The sequence below is a fragment of the Amia ocellicauda genome, chromosome 9 (assembly GCF_036373705.1).
Source record: "Amia ocellicauda isolate fAmiCal2 chromosome 9, fAmiCal2.hap1, whole genome shotgun sequence".
Classification (NCBI taxonomy): domain Eukaryota; kingdom Metazoa; phylum Chordata; class Actinopteri; order Amiiformes; family Amiidae; genus Amia; species Amia ocellicauda.
The window spans coordinates 41,913,944-41,931,862 of record NC_089858.1 but is presented as its reverse complement, the minus strand read 5'-3'; the positions used below and the strand labels follow the sequence as shown (position 1 = coordinate 41,931,862).

General features: G+C 39.3%; 1 protein-coding gene across 2 annotated transcripts in view; it reads left to right on the top strand.

Moving 5' to 3' along the window:
• LOC136759480 (zinc metalloproteinase-disintegrin-like berythractivase) overlaps positions 1 to 17,919 on the top strand; it is a 38,545-nt gene that overhangs the window by 9,289 nt on the left and 11,337 nt on the right. For both annotated transcript variants that reach the window (XM_066714520.1, XM_066714519.1), the window contains exons 6-15: positions 264 to 444; positions 615 to 677; positions 1,001 to 1,072; positions 1,634 to 1,800; positions 2,867 to 2,948; positions 3,213 to 3,343; positions 3,875 to 4,052; positions 11,488 to 11,577; positions 15,382 to 15,577; positions 17,681 to 17,783. In XM_066714520.1, the coding sequence (XP_066570617.1) occupies positions 264 to 444; positions 615 to 677; positions 1,001 to 1,072; positions 1,634 to 1,800; positions 2,867 to 2,948; positions 3,213 to 3,343; positions 3,875 to 4,052; positions 11,488 to 11,577; positions 15,382 to 15,577; positions 17,681 to 17,783 (1,263 nt within the window). The remainder of the gene's footprint in view (positions 1 to 263; positions 445 to 614; positions 678 to 1,000; positions 1,073 to 1,633; positions 1,801 to 2,866; positions 2,949 to 3,212; positions 3,344 to 3,874; positions 4,053 to 11,487; positions 11,578 to 15,381; positions 15,578 to 17,680; positions 17,784 to 17,919) is intronic.

Here is a 17,919-nt window from a genome sequence, read left to right as displayed (position 1 = left end):
GGGGGAGACTGGAAGACCGCAGGGCCCTCCAGGACAAGAGCTGTGCAAGCCTGATGTCAGGGGTCTCAATCTCGTCGTTCTACATTCTTAAGTGTAGCTAACTGTTGTAGATGGGGATTAAGAGGTGTTGACCCTCAAATTGCTACATTCCCAACCTGCAAAGCACTATAGGGACTGCTTTTGGAGATGGTTTCATAGAACAAGCAATGCCTTCTTATTAGCATTATAGTTGTTGTTCTCCTTCCTCCTGTGGCTCCTCTTAGGGGCTATTTTAAGACTGCTGGACAGCAGTATCTGATAGAGCCCCTGTCCAAGGATGACACTGGTGAGCACGCTGTGGTGAAGTATGAGAGTGTGGAGCAGGGGCCTGCTGTCTGTGGAGTCACCAACACCACCTGGGATGAAGACTACCCTGTTGTCAGTAAAGTGCGTTCCAGAACATCGGTAAGATGTTTATAGGGCAATTAAACCTTTTTGTTCATAAATACAACCTCATAAATACAAGGCCTTTATTTACAGCATGTAAATGTAAAATACTGTAAAAAATGTAAGATTTAGAAATGCATTCTTGTCATTATGGTTGTATTGCTTCTATAATACTTTTTCAATTTCAGGGGCCATCTCTCATGAAACAGGATAAATATATGGAGCTGTACTTGGTTGCTGATAACAGAGAGGTGAGTTAAAAGGGCAAAGTTCTGAACTGAGGTTGCACTATGTAACTAACTGTAAACTGTAAAACAAGAAATCTTCGCTGTTTGTAGACCTACAAATCAACATTATGTAAATATTTACCCAAAACATTATTTGCGTGTTAATTGCAATGAATGAAAACTGAAACGGTCTTGAAGCCAAATAGGGCATGTACTTCAGTTAATATTAACTGCTGTTATGAACTAAAACATGCTTTGTATTCCCCTCGTACAAATCTAATCAGTGACCTCTTAATTTTTCCCTTCTCCACTTACAACTGACTTGCACAGTTTTGTACCCTTTGCAGTACGTGAAAATGAGGCGCAATCTGAACGATTTGAGAAAGAGGGTGTTTGAAATCATTAACTTCTCCAACATGGTGAGTCCTGTCTGCATACCCAGGGACTGAATGATACATATGCAAATAGGAATTGAGAATTTCAGTTTCTTACTGTCATTTTAAATGTATCTGGGAGGGGGGGGGGTATTTTATTTTAACATCAGATATTTTTTTTTTTTTCAAAGCAATTTCAAACCAATCACTATAATGTTATAGACTGGATCTAACTGTATGTAGTGCTTTTACAGAAAACCTATATGAATATTGCAACAATACATGAAAACCTTTTAGCCACCACTTGAAGATGAACCTTTCCATTTTACTGACATGGAATTGTGTTGATGTTTATTTTGCTTAACATAATGTAACTTTAAGGCATCAATATTAAATAGTTAAATGCAATTTCCAGACAAATACCTTGAGCTCTGTGGTTGTTTCCTAAAGGACCACACGTATTTCAGGTATTTAAAAGTATTTTACAGTCAAAAGCCCATTCTTGTGTGACACGGTTGACTTGCTTGTTGTGAATCCACGTTTGTGAATTGGTAGTGTTTTTTTGTTTTGTTTTTCCCTGTGTTGACTAGTGGTGTCTTTGTGCAGGTGTACAGGCCTCTGAAGACATTCCTAGCACTTACTGGACTGGAAGTTTGGACAGACCAGGACAAGTTTGTGGTGGAGGCTGCTGCTGGAAATACCTTGGGCAAATTCACAGATTGGGGCAAGGCCAACCTTCAGGACAAGAGGCATGACAATGCGCAACTCCTAACGTAGGTCAAGGGATTGTTTGGCTAAAACCCTGACCCTTTTTCAAAGTGAGCAGAAGTGATCCCATTGTCGAATTTGTGAGTGGACCTGGGATTCAAATCGTGTTTGCAGACCCTTACAAACACCCCCCCAGACAAAATCAATCCATGTCATCAAAAGACCAGTATTCAGTTGTGTAAATGTCTAAAGTAATTAATAATTTGTGTTAAATGTATAAGCTTTTTCCTTAACCAGCATATTGATTTTGGTCAGGTGCTTCATGCAACACCCTTAAGCTGAAAGGAGACTTAAGTACAAAACCAAATTTATCTTGTTTTTGGCAACTGGCCAAAATTCAACAAACAGTGGGGTAAATATTATATTATAATACATATTATAAACTCCCTTTACCCTTCCACCTCTCAAACATTGCAACTCCCTTTTCTAGAACATATGATGGGGGGGGGATTCTATGAGTTTTGTAAAATGTAAATACTGTAATCAAAATCTGGAGAGTCAAAAAAACAGGACGTTTCTGAACAAGAAGTTGATGAATGGACCTGCGTTGAGGTGAGCCCAAATTAGAAGCACAATCAAAACGTTTATACAATGCAAAGAAAAATCCCACTCTAACCTTGACTTTTCCTGATTCCAAATGCAGAAGCTATGCAACACAAAGGAATTTATAACTGTATGAAACCAAGTCCTATCTTGCTCCTGCTTTAGAAACTCCTGCTGCAGGGCTCATGTACATTAACCTGACATGCCTTTTACAGAGAAATGTAGTGGTGCTGAATCAAAAGATATTTTGGAATTACACCACATGTGTGAACTTGAGACAGTCCTGCATCAGTAGCCATTCTGTACATAGCATCTAGATGAGCACAGTGATGACATGGTCATCTTAATTGTAGTGCAGAAGTTGGAATCGTGAATCTGACTAACATTGGTTTACCTATTACCCTTGCTTCTCCAAACCAGAATGTGTGCCACTAGCAAACGGAGCGAAGGGAAAGCTCTTGAAGGAGCTTGCCTACTGGGAAACTGCATCTCCAAAGCTCCTCAACTGTTCCCTTGCTTGTTTTTTAGTGCAATTGACTTTGAAGGCCCTACAGTTGGATTGGCATACATAGGGACTTTGTGTTCAGATCAATCCACCGGAATTATACAGGTATTTTGTCGGTGTTGCATTTCTCTTGTGCAATCTTATACTATTGATGCATATCTTTATTACAGATTAGATTTCTTTTTAGTTGGCTGAATCCACAATTAGTCCAACAGGTGCAGGAGTTTATAAATGTTCAGAAATAACAGGTATACAGTGTTTTATAACCTGAAAGCTATAGCTGTGTGAGCGAGTCCATACGAGTGTCTGTTTATTTACTTTATTTACATTGAAGTTCCAAATTTGACGTCTGGAATACTTGTCTTTCAGGACCACTCTAATAGTGCCATTGCTGTGGGGGCAACCATATCCCATGAGATGGGACACAATCTGGGCATGAATCATGACACTAGCTCTTGTATCTGTGTGGATAGCTCCTGTATAATGGCTGCTGCCCTGAGGTACAGCAAACACGGGGTGGACAGATTGGTGACACAAAGGCACAAGGCTTCTTTACATAGACTGGCTTGACTGCGCAGGTTTAGATGGGAAGTCCAGATTTAAACCTTTATAAATCTTCACCCACATCCCAGTTCTCTAGTTTCATGTAATCAAAAATTGTGTACAGTAATGTAAACAACCTATGCTTAGTTCTTGCCAAAGCAGTCTTCTATAAGCAGGAATTCCTACAAAGTTAACAGTAAAGTTAGCACAGGACAGAATTTTCCTTTTCCATCACCAAATACCCATTATTGGAGAGCCTGATTTCTATACAGTAGTTTTCAAGAAAATATCCAATCTTTAAATATATAATTTACACACAAAGGCAATACTTCTTCACAACATTTATTTATCATTTAGTACCTTAAGCTCTGAAATATTATTTCAAATATTATGCTGTGCATGATAGAGGGGATCCAATGAAGTGAAGGTCTGTGTACCTTAACATGCCTCTTTCATTGCACAGGTCTGAACTTGTCTTTCTTTGGCAGCTATGATACTCCCAGACATTTTAGTAGCTGCAGTGACACGAGCTACGAAAAGTTCCTCAATGAGAGAAACCCAGAGTGTCTTTTAGACAAGCCAGCTAAAGAGGCCATCATTACCGATCCAGTCTGCGGCAACAGCTTCATAGAGAAGGGAGAGGAATGTGACTGTGGAATTGTGCAGGTACTGTACAATATTTTGGGAACCGCTTCAATTTCTTTCTCCATTGCTCCATAGCACATTTTTCTGCTCCATGGCTAAGTTTAATGGTCAGCTACAATTGCCTTCATTCTTCAATAACAGTATGTGGTGTAAGTCCTGTTGGAAACCAGTCCACCATTTTTTCTGTGATGGCGTGAGAGGGAAGTGGAATTTTAACATTTTTGTGATTACTTTCTTCATCTGCAATTTTTGCCTGTGCCTTTATATGTTAGCAGATCAGTGTAGTTTTTCAATGTCCTAGGTGACTGCAGCTCTGTGCAACTGGGCTAATAAGAGAAGTGCTGTATACAGTTATGCAATTCAAACTAAGCAAGGTTGCAATTTAATTAGCCCTTTTCTATTCTGTTTCCCGAACTTTGTAGAGAATCAAAAGGCAGAAGACCTTTAGGCTCACTAGCCACTAGCACAATGGCATTGGTTCAGAGATCAAAACTAGAACTGGTAAACAGGGACGAACTGGGACTAAAAAGCTGCCCTGGACTTTGGCCCAGTATCCCTGCAGATACTCAACCACCCAACATTAACCTGTTGAATGTAATTTAAAAAATACACCCAAAAGTAATTATTTATCATAAGAGGGTCATACACAATAACTATAATGCTGCATGCCAAAATAAATCTTAAAATCTCACTTTTAATAAATTGCTCAGGTGTACAATCACTTATGGAAATATGAAATTTATATGGTAGTCCCTATTCAATAAACATTGAAGAAATAGGGCTTGAAATGACATGCCTAGCATGTACATTAATCAAAAATCTGTCTGGCATCATCTTTCTGCTACGGTTTTAGGCTAGTTAGCTGGTAGGGATGTTAAATTTTGTTTAAATTTAGTAAATGTTTAAACTTAAAAAAAAAAAAAAAAACGTAACCTCCATAAACATACAACCCTTGCATGCCAAACAACCTGACTCTGACCGCTACTTATCAGCGTTTCTTTTTGTGTGTGTTTTTTATTTTTATATATAATTCTAATCTGGATCTAAGATCTCACTGGAAACAGTGCCCAAAAAAAAAAAAAGGGTTGAACAACAATTAATAATGTTCAAAAACCGGAATATTTTTTACCCATCAATTTTGATTTTACTTATTTTTTATATTTTAAAAATAAAATGGCATTCAAGAGAAAATAAACATTTATGAATGTGTTTAAATTGTAAACTAGCATGCACAATATAGTGTTATTTGTTTACCACTCTGCCCTGGCTCTCCATTGCCTACTGCTTGGGCTGCAGCCACTGCCCTGATTTTCTGTCTGTCTCCTTCTTCTGCTAATAATTCTCTAGTTTGAACCGTGCTGCAGTTGTGGCATTCTTGGAGTACTTTTATTCCTTTTATTTCACTTTTCAAACTATAACAATTGTATGAGTCTTCAGACAGTTTGAATTAAGTGTTAAGAGATGCAAAAGTTACCATTGAACATGGTTTCTTAAGTTCTTAACATGTATCTAATACCAATATTACTAGTCACTTTACTACTTAGTACATGTAGTTGTAAAATAAATTTCAAAAACACAAGCCCCTCTGTTTTTTTTAGGCAGTAGCCTGCTGCAATAGGGGGAGTTTACATGCAGTGGTTTTAACTCGTGACGTGATGATGCACATGCACATTTGGCATCAGTTTTGTGGTCAAGAAAAATGGCCCCAGAGGACAGGGTCAATGCCAAATTCTTTAATAAATTATGTTAAAATTAGGAAAAAACTGAAAAGAATGCCAATTCCACATTTAAACAGCATTGATCATATATATCCTTAAATGACTGCATTATAGTGCAAGATTTCAAGGTAAATTAAGTTGCTGATTGACTTTTCATGGTTAGCAATGTTGTATTTTTTGTTAATGGCAATGATCTTCATTTTGCTCTCCATCTTGTGGTGGGTCTGTTGTGCACTGTTACATTACATCGTTTTGTAATCCTACCTAAAAAGCTTTAAAGCCCAGCTGTACTGGTTTAATTTGAACAAGTTGTCACATGACAGCCATGAGTTCTACCTTGAATGGATTTTAAAGCATTACACCACTTGCCTTCTCTGTAACAGTCACATCATCCCTTCTCTCTCTAAAATAAAATCTGGAACGTACTGACTGCATGAGTTGACTGGCTTCATGTGCATGTTGCAATGGCTAGACAAAAATATTTTGCTACAAATTCTAATTTGTTTGGTTTAGTATTCGACAGAGTTCGGATTTGCTAAATGTGCTAAGTTCAACATCAGCAAATGCGGATGTGAAGTTCGTCACAACCCTAATGCTGTACATGATTGGAAATCCCCAGATCTCTTGGAGACATTAAATGTGTTATTCCAGCCTGATAACAGGCCCATTATAATATACATTGAGTGGGCCAGCCTAGATAATATAAATATGTATTTTATGAGTGCGTCTGGCCCTCTGCCCACAGGTCGACTGCCAGTTCTTTAGATGGCCAGTCTGCTACTGCTGGTAAAATATTTAAGTGAAACTGTGCAAATGACATCCCAGCCTAATGCAGCCCTTATCGGGGTTTTTTTTGGTGCCATTTTCTAAACTGGTATTTAAGAAAAACTCACGTCATAGGCCTAAGCAGAGCTGGCACCTGCACAAGATTCCAACACAAGGAGGAAGCTACCAAAAAGATATGAGAGATACCTGTGGTGAAACGTCTCCTTTCCTGTTTACCCTTGTGCTTCAGCACTTGCCTCTCTGTCTTTCTTTTATTCACAGCCATATTTCAGGAGTTTCAAATTACACGTCAACTGAATAACTTTGCAATCACAAAAAATATAATTACAATTTTTAATTAAAACTTATTTCATTTAACAGTCTTATAAAGTAAGGTGCAGGAGATCTTCTGTATTTCTGTTTGACATCGTTGCACACAATTTAGTACAGTTTGTACTAATCTAATCTCTGAAGAGGACTTCTACAATCAAGGCAGAGCTATGTATGTCTATCAGATGGGACGAGCATAGATAGGGCTTCAGAATAGCCTAGATATCTTGTGCCAAGGATGATTCTACAGGTTTGTCATTGAGGTGTTCCAGGAGTGCAGATTGTTGAACTGATAAAGAGCTGTGCCACACTGCAACTGCGTATTCTAACACAATACATACATAGGCAGAATAGATGAAAACCAATTTGGACTTTGATCTTCCAAACCTATTCAGTCTCCTTAATTGAAATAATGTATTGTCCGCTGTGGTGACCGTATAATTTACATGTTCGTCCCATTTTAAATTACTGTCAATTACGAGGCCAAGGATTTTAATTCTATCACATATTTCCAGAATATTCTGATCAATAGTCAGAATAGAGAGGGCCACTGGCCACTTATAGGTGATATGAAGCACCTTGCATTTCTTGGCATTCAACTGCATCTTGTGGTCCTTCACCCAGTCTATACAGTTCAGGGTGTGCTGGATTGTGTAGAGTTATACAAGACCTCTTCCACCTTTGAGACAGGGTAATCTCATCCACATATTTCCAGTGATTTGGAAAATCTAGGAGGGCGCTATTGATCAATACCTAAACCATAATGGGATCAAGAATAGTTCCCTGTGCAACTCCACATGGGGGATATTCCCAACCCGAAAACTGTCCTTGATATCGGACTTTCTGGTAACATTTAGTTATGAAGCTGCAAATCCATGGAATTAGCACTGGTCTGAATCCTAGATTGAGAATACATTGGACTGCTATTGTGTGGTATACACAGTGAAAGGCTTTTGCAAAATCTGTCACCATTGTACATACAGAAGACTTCTAGTTAGAGCCCGACCGATACAGTTTTTTTGGGTCCGATACTGATACCGATAATTGGGGTGCTAAATTTCCAGATTACCAATGTATCTAGCGATATTTACTTTTTTTTTTTGTTAGCATGCAAAACAGACAGACATTTTCTAGCATGGATCCCTCAAATTTGGCTCTCGGAGAGAAATTGTGTCAAATATGCACTGAAGGCAGGATTTTTACATTTGAATAATAAACTAACAAATTTTCATCATAAATAACAACCACAAATAAAAGATTACAAAAATAAATAAAATTAGAATAAGGGAGAATAAATGGAAAATAAAATAAAATAAAATATGCATGTTCTAGACCTTAGAACAGAGAACAGCTTGGTATATGAGCAATTTCACACACAAATAGATAAATGTGCATGTTCTATACATTAGAACAAAGAATAAGATAGTGTTAAGTTTTGGTCTAGCTTATATTAGAATCAGGTTCACAAGTCCTGCTCAGTTCTCAATACTGCCGATCCAACAGTGGCAGGTTACAGTGCAGGAATCACTAGGAGTCCATTATATTTATTTTAGTAAAAAACATTGAAATCAATAGATTAATTCCTATTTCTGGAATGTCTAAATCAGCTTCTTTCATTATCGTATGTCTACGTGCTATGCTGACAACTGTTTTATTAGGGTACATGGCTCAACTTTTATTAAATAAAGGAGACAGTTTTTAATGCAATGCGATTGAAATGACTTACAATGCGTGAATTGCATCAACCGTCTAGTAAGAAGTTGCCCTGGATAGCTGATGTCTGGTGCAAAAAAAAAAAAAAGCTTTTCAATTGTATAGGGTTCGCATGGAGTTATAGGCTACTTCCTTGTACCCAAAATGGAGTGGTGAACCTGTTGATAACAGGTAACAATTTCTGAAATGAAAGTTTATTCTTGTTGTCATGGTTTCCAGTGTTTGTTTGCGGTTTCGTGGTAAGGGTTTAGGCTTAAGCCTATAAGAAATGTAGTCCTAAACTATGAAAACGAGACATGGAGAAGTGTATGCATTGATGGCGTGTTTAATGATTATTAAAGCAAAACATTGCTTGATTGGTGTTGTCGGCAGTCCAACACCGACTCTCCTACATTGCTGTAGGCAGTCGAATAAAGAACCCTGTTGTGCAATTGCATTGCAATGTATGAGCAGAATTATATTGGAGCAGAATACATGTTTGAAGCTGGATACGGCCAAAATAGCCTGAGTGCCGATTTGTGCTGTAAAGTGCAATCATAGCATAAAGGACAGAGACCACTGTTCAGTGTTTAAAATATAATGTGTAATATCTCAAGAACCATGTTGGTACAAACAATTATTTTTGCTGCACAAACCAGCACAAACGTAGCACAAACAAATGACACCACTTCGGATCGATTTGGAGTTTAATGGGGTGCTAGTTGACGTCATTGCTGATAATTAAAAAATGAATATCTAAAACTATAACTGCACTGATGAAAACAAATACGGCACAAACCAGCACAAACATGGCACAAATGAAAGAGACTATTTTGGTGTGATTTGGATGTGGATGGAGTGCTGAGTGAAGTCACAGCTCCTAAAATATAATCTTTAATATCTCGGGAAACTATACCGGCACAAACGATGATTTTTGCGGTACAAACCAGCACAAATGCAGCACAAACAAATGGATATATTTTGATTCATATTCTGAACACGAGGTGCCAACTTCACTGAGATTTACCTAGGTCTCTCCAAATCAGTGGTTCTGATTCCATGGACCTGGGGATCCACTGCCCTGCTGATTTTATGTTTCAACACAGCTCTCGGGGTAGTTAAACATGTAGTTGAACAAATATTGATTTTAATTTGTTTGGCTTGCAAAGTTTGGGGATTCACATGCCTGTTATACCATTGTACAGTGAGGGGAAAAAAGTATTTGATCCCCTGCTGATTTTGTACGTTTGCTCACTGACAAAGAAATTATCAGTCTAATTTTAATGATGGGTGTATTTTAACAGTGAGAGACAGAATAACAACAAAAAAAATCCAGAAAAACGCATTTCAAAAAAGTTATAAATTGATTTGCATGTTAATGAGGGAAATAAGTATTTGATCCCCTATCAATCGGCAAGATTTCTGGCTCCCAGGTGTCTTTTATACAGGTAACGAGCTGAGATTAGGAGCACTCTCTTAAAGGGAGTGCTCCTAATCTCAACTTGTTACCTGTATAAAAGACACCTGTCCACAGAAGCAATCAATCAATCAGATTCCAAACTCTCCACCATGGCCAAGACCAAAGAGCTGTCCAAGGATGTCAGGGACAAGATTGTAGACCTACACAAGGCTGGAATGGGCTACAAGACCATCGCCAAGCAGCTTGGTTAGAAGGTGACAACAGTTGGTGCGATTATTCGCAAATGGAAGAATCACAAAATAACTGTCAGTCTCCCTCGGTCTGGGGCTCCATGCAAGATCTCACCTCATGGAGTTACAATGATCATGAGAACGGTGAGGAATCAGCCCAGAACTACACGGGAGGATCTTGTTAATGATCTCAAGGCAGCTGGGACCATAGTCACCAAGAAAACAGTGCCTGCAAGGTCCCCCTGCTCAAGAAAGCACATGTACAGGCCTGTCTGAAGTTTGCCAATCAACATCTGAATGATTCAGAGGAGAACTGGGTGAAAGTGTTGTGGTCAGATGAGACCAAATTCGAGCTCTTTGGCATCAACTCAACTCGCCGTGTTTGGAGGAGGAGGACTGACCCCAAGAACACCATCCCCACCATCAAACATGGAGGTGGAAACATTATGCTTTGGGGGTGTTTTTCTGCTAAGGGGACAGGACAACTGCACCACATCAAAGTGACGATGGACGGGGCCATGTACCGACAAATCTTGGGTGAGAACCTCCTTCCATCAGCCAGGGCATTGAAAATGGGTTGTGGATGGGTATTCCAGCATGACAATGACCCAAAACACACAGCCAAGGCAACAAAGGAGTGGTTCAAGAAGAAGCACATTAAGGTCCTGGAGTGGCCTAGCCAGTCTCCAGACCTTAATCCCATAGAAAATCTGTGGAGGGAGCTGAAGGTTCGAGTTGCCAAACATCAGCCTCAAAACCTTAATGACTTGGAGAGGATCTGCAAAGAGGAGAACTACAAGAAACGTCTGACCTCTGTGATTGCCAACAAGGGTTTTCCCACCAAGTACTAAGTCAAAGGGGTCAAATACTTATTTCCCTCATTAACATGCAAATCAATTTATAACTTTTTTGAAATGCGTTTTTCTGGATTTTTTTTGCTGTTATTCTGTCTCTTACTGTTAAAATACACCTACCATTAAAATTATAGACTGATCATTTCTTTGTCAGTGGGCAAACGTACAAAATCAGCAGGGGATCAAATACTTTTTTCCCTCACTCCAAATCTTAAAAATAATATAAAAACTTCAGATTAGCCAAATAGCTCCTTCAGTTCTTGTTTGGGTTAAGTAATTGAGAGCTGAGCTGCAACAAGTGAGGCCAAAGGCATCAGCATTAGACCTAAAGAAAGGTGACTTAATGGGTTCAGTGATATTAATAATTAGTTCACTTAACTAATTAGGCTGATGTAATAATTGGAATTAATATTTCTGTATTTGGGTGCGTGTCCCCAACCTCCGCAGGAATGTACAAATCCTTGCTGTAATGCGACCACCTGTACACTGACTAAGGGGTCGGCGTGTGCCGACGGAGAATGCTGTAAAGACTGTAAGGTAAGGGTTTTTTGCTTTAACGTTTTTTACTTGGGACGGGAGCTGTCTGTCAATTGGCTTTATATGATGTCACATAGATCAGGTGTCTGATTTAAGACCACACAAGTCTGACATTTTCCTTGTTACAAGCAGTTTTATCATATATCTGAAGAGAAATTACACAGGCAGAGAGAGGGCAGTCCTCACCCTTCAAGCAAGCCATAATAAAGATGCAGACAGCGGCCAATCATGAAGTTTATTTTCAGTACCGAATTCCTTTTGTTGACTAATTCCCAAATGGTCTAAGATGATTTGGCCATAAAAATAAGGTTGAGTTCCAAGGGCCACTACATTGTCAAACGAGTGTGCACTAGTTTGAACCCTAATGTGTGCTAGGTTATTACCCTCATGATACATTGGCTCTCAAAAGTATTCACCCCCCTTGGACTTTTCCACATTTCATTGTGTTACAACATTAAATCAGAATGGATTTTTTGCCACTAATCAACACAGAACATTTCCATAATGTCAAAGTGAAAAATATAATTTGCAAATTTTTCAAAATTAATTACAAATACAAAACAGAAAATAATTGAATGCCTAAGTAACCACCCCCTTTGCTATGACACACCTGATTGAGCTGTGGTGAAACCAATTGTCATTAGAAGTCACGTAATTAGTTGAATGGAGTCCACCTCTGTGCAGTTAAGGTGTGTCGCATGATTTCAGGTTAAATACACCTGTCTCTGTGAGGGCCCACAGTTGGTTAATACAATTCCTAACAACAGAAACTACATCATGAAGATGAAAAAACATTCAAATAAAATCTGGAATAAGGTTTTTCAAAAGCAATAATCAGGGGTAGGATATAAGAACATTTCCAAGGCATTGAATATGTCCCATTGCACACTAAAGTCCATTATTAAGAAATTGATAGAATAACTGTGAATCTGCTTAGATTAGACCGTCCTCAAAAACTGACTATCCGGGCAAGAAGGACACTATTCAGGGAGGATACCAAGAGGCCTATGGCAACTCTAAAGGTGTTAGTCTTCCACAGCTGAGCGGGGAGACACTGTATACTGCAACAATGGCCTGGGTGCTTCACAAAAAAGACTTTTTCTTCCCATAAAGAACTCTCATCAAATCTCAGCTAGAATTTGGCAGAAGGCATGTCAGAGACCAATTCTATGGTCTGATGAGACCAAAATAAGAGCATAAGAACATTATTTACAAACAAGAGGAGGCCATTTGACCCTTCGTGCTCATTTGGTGTCCATTAATAACTAAGTGATCCAAAGATCCAAATTTTCAGCTTCACCAAACGAGCATAATACACACCAAAATGAGCATGATGGGTTGAATGGCCTCCTCTCATTTGTAAACTTTCTTCTGTTATGTTCTTAACCACATCACTGGGGAGTTTGTTCCAGATTGTAACAACTCTGTGTGAAGAAGTGTATCCTGTTTTCTGTCTTGAATGCCTTGAACCCCAAGTTCCATTTGTGTCCCCGGGTGCGTGTATCCCTGGAAAAGATCTGGCAAAGCTCCTCTGGTTTGATGTGGTCGATACCTCTCATGATTTTGAAGACTTGAATTAAGTCCCCCCACACCCCGTAGAGCTTTTTGGCCTCAATGCTAAGTGCTGCGTTTGAGGGAGTAAATTTCTCCCTATTAATATATTTTAGGACTGTTAGTCAATTAAAATACTTGATCGGTTAATAGATGGGCATTAATTAATCGGTAAGTGTAAAGGTGCTTTCACACCGGACGTGATGCGGACGCGGCAGTGCAGTCAATGGGCGGGGTCTTGTTAAATCAAAGCTGTATGACTTTTGATTACCGAGCAATACGTATGAAAGAGCCTAACCTTTATTTTACACTATACATACCTATTTTTAAATTCCTCCACCACAATCATAATCCCCCCACAATAACCTAAATTACTCCATGCTATTGTGTGTTTGTTTATAATGGTTATTTTTGCTATTAATACGCTATATATGCAAGTTTTGTGTCATTTGCTGGATATGGTCAGAGCAGGCAACACCGTGCATTGCACACTAATATTAAGATTATGCTATTTATTTTAAATAAGCTTTAATCTGCCCATTCACCATTTATTGAATATCACAGTTTAATTTGATCGCAGCGGTGCTGTTGCACAATCCACAGAGTGATGTGCTACAACCAGGTATGACTGAAGATAAGGATGTCTACAATTTAATCACATCTCTCTGTTACAACTAATACTTTTTCGTTCTTATTTTAATATATTGCTTACATTATTATATCAAGCTAAAGTTTCTTCATTATCTTGCGATCCTGAAAAGCAATAATTATCAACCTCACATCACTTTTCGGACAAGATTGGCTTCTTAAAGTTGCAAGTTCAATGCATGTTCATTGTATTAACAGTTGTCGTATAAATATGAGATTAAAATAATGACTGATAAGTTTCTCCTCCATTTTAACTATTTCGATATTGCCAATGAACCTCATTCTCTTCTCCGATTGGCTAACAGGTGTCTACGTCAGTCACGGCACATTGTGGAGAAAGTTGAAAATAGTTTCTCTTGCATGCCACGATGCTTCGCTGCTTCTTAATATGCCATATGCCATTCCACGTTGCTGCATTGCAGCCGGTGTAAAACCCTGCTAACACAAAACATTGCCACAACATTATACAATGTTGTGGCAACGTTGTGTGTTAGCTGGGGAAGCCCCTTAGTCTAAGTGGTTGTGCCACACAGTAATACTTTAAAAAATACTAGGCATTTGACAGATTTAATTTGAATTACTCTGTGTTCCTTAATCCACTGTGCATAACCGTTTGTGACCTATCCTAAATATATGTATTAAATGTGACTACAGTGTTTTAGCTACATAAAAATGCAAAAATAAAGTTTATAAAGTTATAAACGCATTTAACTAGAATAGATTATACACGCATTATAAATAAATCCTGCCTGGTTGCAATCTGTATCTCACCTGTCTACAGTCTTTCATGTGCTTGAAAAACACACGCATTGTATAGCATTACAAGTGTCTTCTTACAACTGTAGTCAAATTGAGTGGACACTGAGAGTGATTACACCGCAAATAAACACTTGTTTAATTTATTTGTTTTGACTGTGCAGTGTACGTGTTTAGAAGAAAAAGCTCTTTGATAAGTTTTATGTTCATATTTCCATTTAAATATAAGATCGTTTGCCTATCATTATTATACCAAGAGCTATCTGTTAAAATGAGCAGTTTTGGCTCTTTTAGGTAGCTCGAAATGTCGGTGCTTCTATTGGCAAAAACTCTGATTTCATGTTGTAACACAATGAAATGTGGAAAAGTCCAAGGGAGGAGAATACTTTTGAGAGCTACTGTATTCATTAGAAAAGTTAAAGATTACTTATTGTTTCAAATTAAACATTTAAACTGCACACACACATGCACTTTACAAAGTGTGGTGGAGAAGCTTACAGACACATTGGTGTGGACTGTTAAAGGTAAAAAATATTATAAAACCATTCCAATCAAGTGGTTGCCGATCTCAAAATCCAGTAGCTTGTGATAAGTGGAGCACTGTGTACCTCTCTGACCTTAACGGCTGGTGTTTCAAGCACATTGGAAGTGCCTCGGTTCACATATTATAAATAATCCTGAACCAGAGTTTCAGAAAGCGAGGAGAGAATAAAAGGATGGGCAAACGCAGACTTGAGGGGAGCTGGTACATCAGTTCTCAATTAACATTTTTGCCATGGTTTGAGCTCCACAAAGAGTTTCAAATCAATCTTCATGCACTCTTAATTTCTCCCTTCGTCCCCCTGGCAGATCTTGTCAACAGACAGGGAATGCAGACGGCAGAAAGATGACTGCGATCTTCCCGAATACTGTGATGGCAAATCTCCCCAGTGCCCGGAGGATGTTTTCACAGTCAATGGGCAGCCATGCAGCAATGGCAATGGATATTGCTACAATGGCCTGTGCCCTCTTTTTACAGAACAGTGCATCAGACAGTGGGGACCTGGTAAGGCTGTACAGCATAAGATGCTTTGCCATAATCCAAACTGCAACAAAGTGCCCTTTGGGAACCAGTACAACAGTATACGAATATGTAGAGGAAATGCTGGGGTTTAAAATAGGGCAGAATACATTGTAGATAATTGTATAAATACATACATAGTGCCTTGGAAATGGTTTCACCCCCCTAGCATAAATTTCACATATTGATGAATTACAAATAAATGCAAACCAATGTGATGTGGTTGAAGCAGACAATCTGGGAACATTCAAAAATAGACTGGATGTGATCCTTGGATCACTTAGTTATTAATGGACACCAAATGAGCATGATGGGTCGAATGGCCCCTCTCAATTGTAAACTTTATGTTCTTATAATTGAAAATATTAAAAAAAATAATAATAATGATCAAACTTAACACCACTATACATTAAGGAGGTAATGTACCACCAGAACCCGCAAAGAAAATTAAATGTCATGATTGTATATGATTCACACACCTAGGCATAGGTGCCAACTATGCGGGGGCTCAAGGGCTTCAGCCCCCGCTGAACATTAAAAAGCGGGGCTCAGCCCCCCTGGAATTTTGATGAGTTACTTAATGATAAAAAGAAAATAAAACACCACCCCCCCATCCCCCCATCAGCCCCTCTGCTCTTGCCAATTATTTTATCTGCCAGTGGTCGTAGGGGTTTCAGCTTAGTAACTTAGAGCCCCCCGAGAATTTAAAAACTGGGTGCCTATGCCCCAAGGTCAATCTAACTGATAATCTCATTATCATGGCACCTGTCAGTGGGTGGGATATATTAGGCAGCAAGTGAACATTTTGTCCTCAAAGTTGATGTGTTAGAAGCAGGAAAAATGGGCAAGCGTAAGGATCTGAGCGACTTTGACAAGGGCCAAATTGTGATGGATAGACAACTGGGTCAGAGCATCTCCAAAACTGCAGCTCTTGTGGCGTGTTCCTGGTCTGCAGTGGTCAGTACCTATCAAAAGTGGTCCAAGGAAGGAAAAGCGGTGAACCGGCGACAGGGTCATGGGCAGCCAAGGCTCACTGATGCACGTGGAGAGTGAAAGCTGGCCCGTGTGGTCCGATCCAACAGACGAGCTACTGTAGCTCAAATTGCTGAAAAAGTTAATGCTGGTTCTGATAGAAAGGTGTCAGAACACACAGTGCATCGCAGTTTGTTGTGTATGGGGCTGCGTAGCAGCAGACCAGTCAGGGTGCCCATGCTGACCCCTGTCCATTGCCGAAAGTGCCTACAATAGGCATGTGAGCATCAGAACTGGACCACGGAGCAATGGAAGAAGGTGGCCTGGTCTGATGAATCACGAGTTCAAGGTGTTGACTTGGCCTCCAAATTCCCCAGATCTCAATACAATCGAGCATCTGTGGGATGTGCTGGCCAACCAAGTCCGATCCATGGAGGCCCCACCTCGCAACTTACAGGACTTAAAGGATCTGCTGCTAACGTCTTGGTGCCAGCACACCTTCAGAGGTCTAGTGGAGTCCATGCCATGACGGGTCAGGGCTGTTTTGGTGGCAAAAAGGGGACCTACACAATATTAGGCAGGTGGTCATAATGTTATGGCTGATCGGTGTATAAAGTAGCTTCATCAGCCTGGGGCAGATTGTGTAGATTCTAAATATTGTCCTATTTGAAAGTTTCATGATTGCAAATGGCAAGAAAGTGTGAAAACTTTGAAGGGGGGTGAACACTTTTACAGGGCACAAATTATTTTCTGTTTTGTATTTGTAATTAATTTAGAACAATCTGCAGACTATATTTTTCACTTTGACATTATGGAAATGTTCTGTGTTGATCAGTGGCAAAAACTTCTGATAAAATCCATTCTGATTTCATGTTGTAACACAAGTCCAATGTGGGTGAATACTTTTGAGAGCCACTGTACTTGTATACAACACTGTGTAATACTTGGCAGACTGATGGTTGTGGTAGGTGCTTCAACCAGTTTTGTCCCTTATGCACTGTTTTATCTCTGTGCTGAATTTTCGTAGCTTCTGTTAACTACTGCATGGCACAGAAGGCTGAACCGTTTTTGCCAAATAACTAATTCGCTCTTGTGTATTTGATTTTTTCCCTTCAGCGGCGACAGTAGCAGATGAAACGTGCTACAGTCAGAACACTCGTGGGGTGTACTACGCCTTCTGTAAACGCACCGACAATACATATATTGGCTGCCAGAGAAAGTAAGTGAGGGAATAATGAAAATGGTGGTGGAGAGCGCTGTCTAACATGTCAGTCCAAAATCTCCCATAGGTGTTCAATTGGGTTGATGTGGTGACTGCGAAGGCCATAGCATATAATTCACATCATTTTCATACT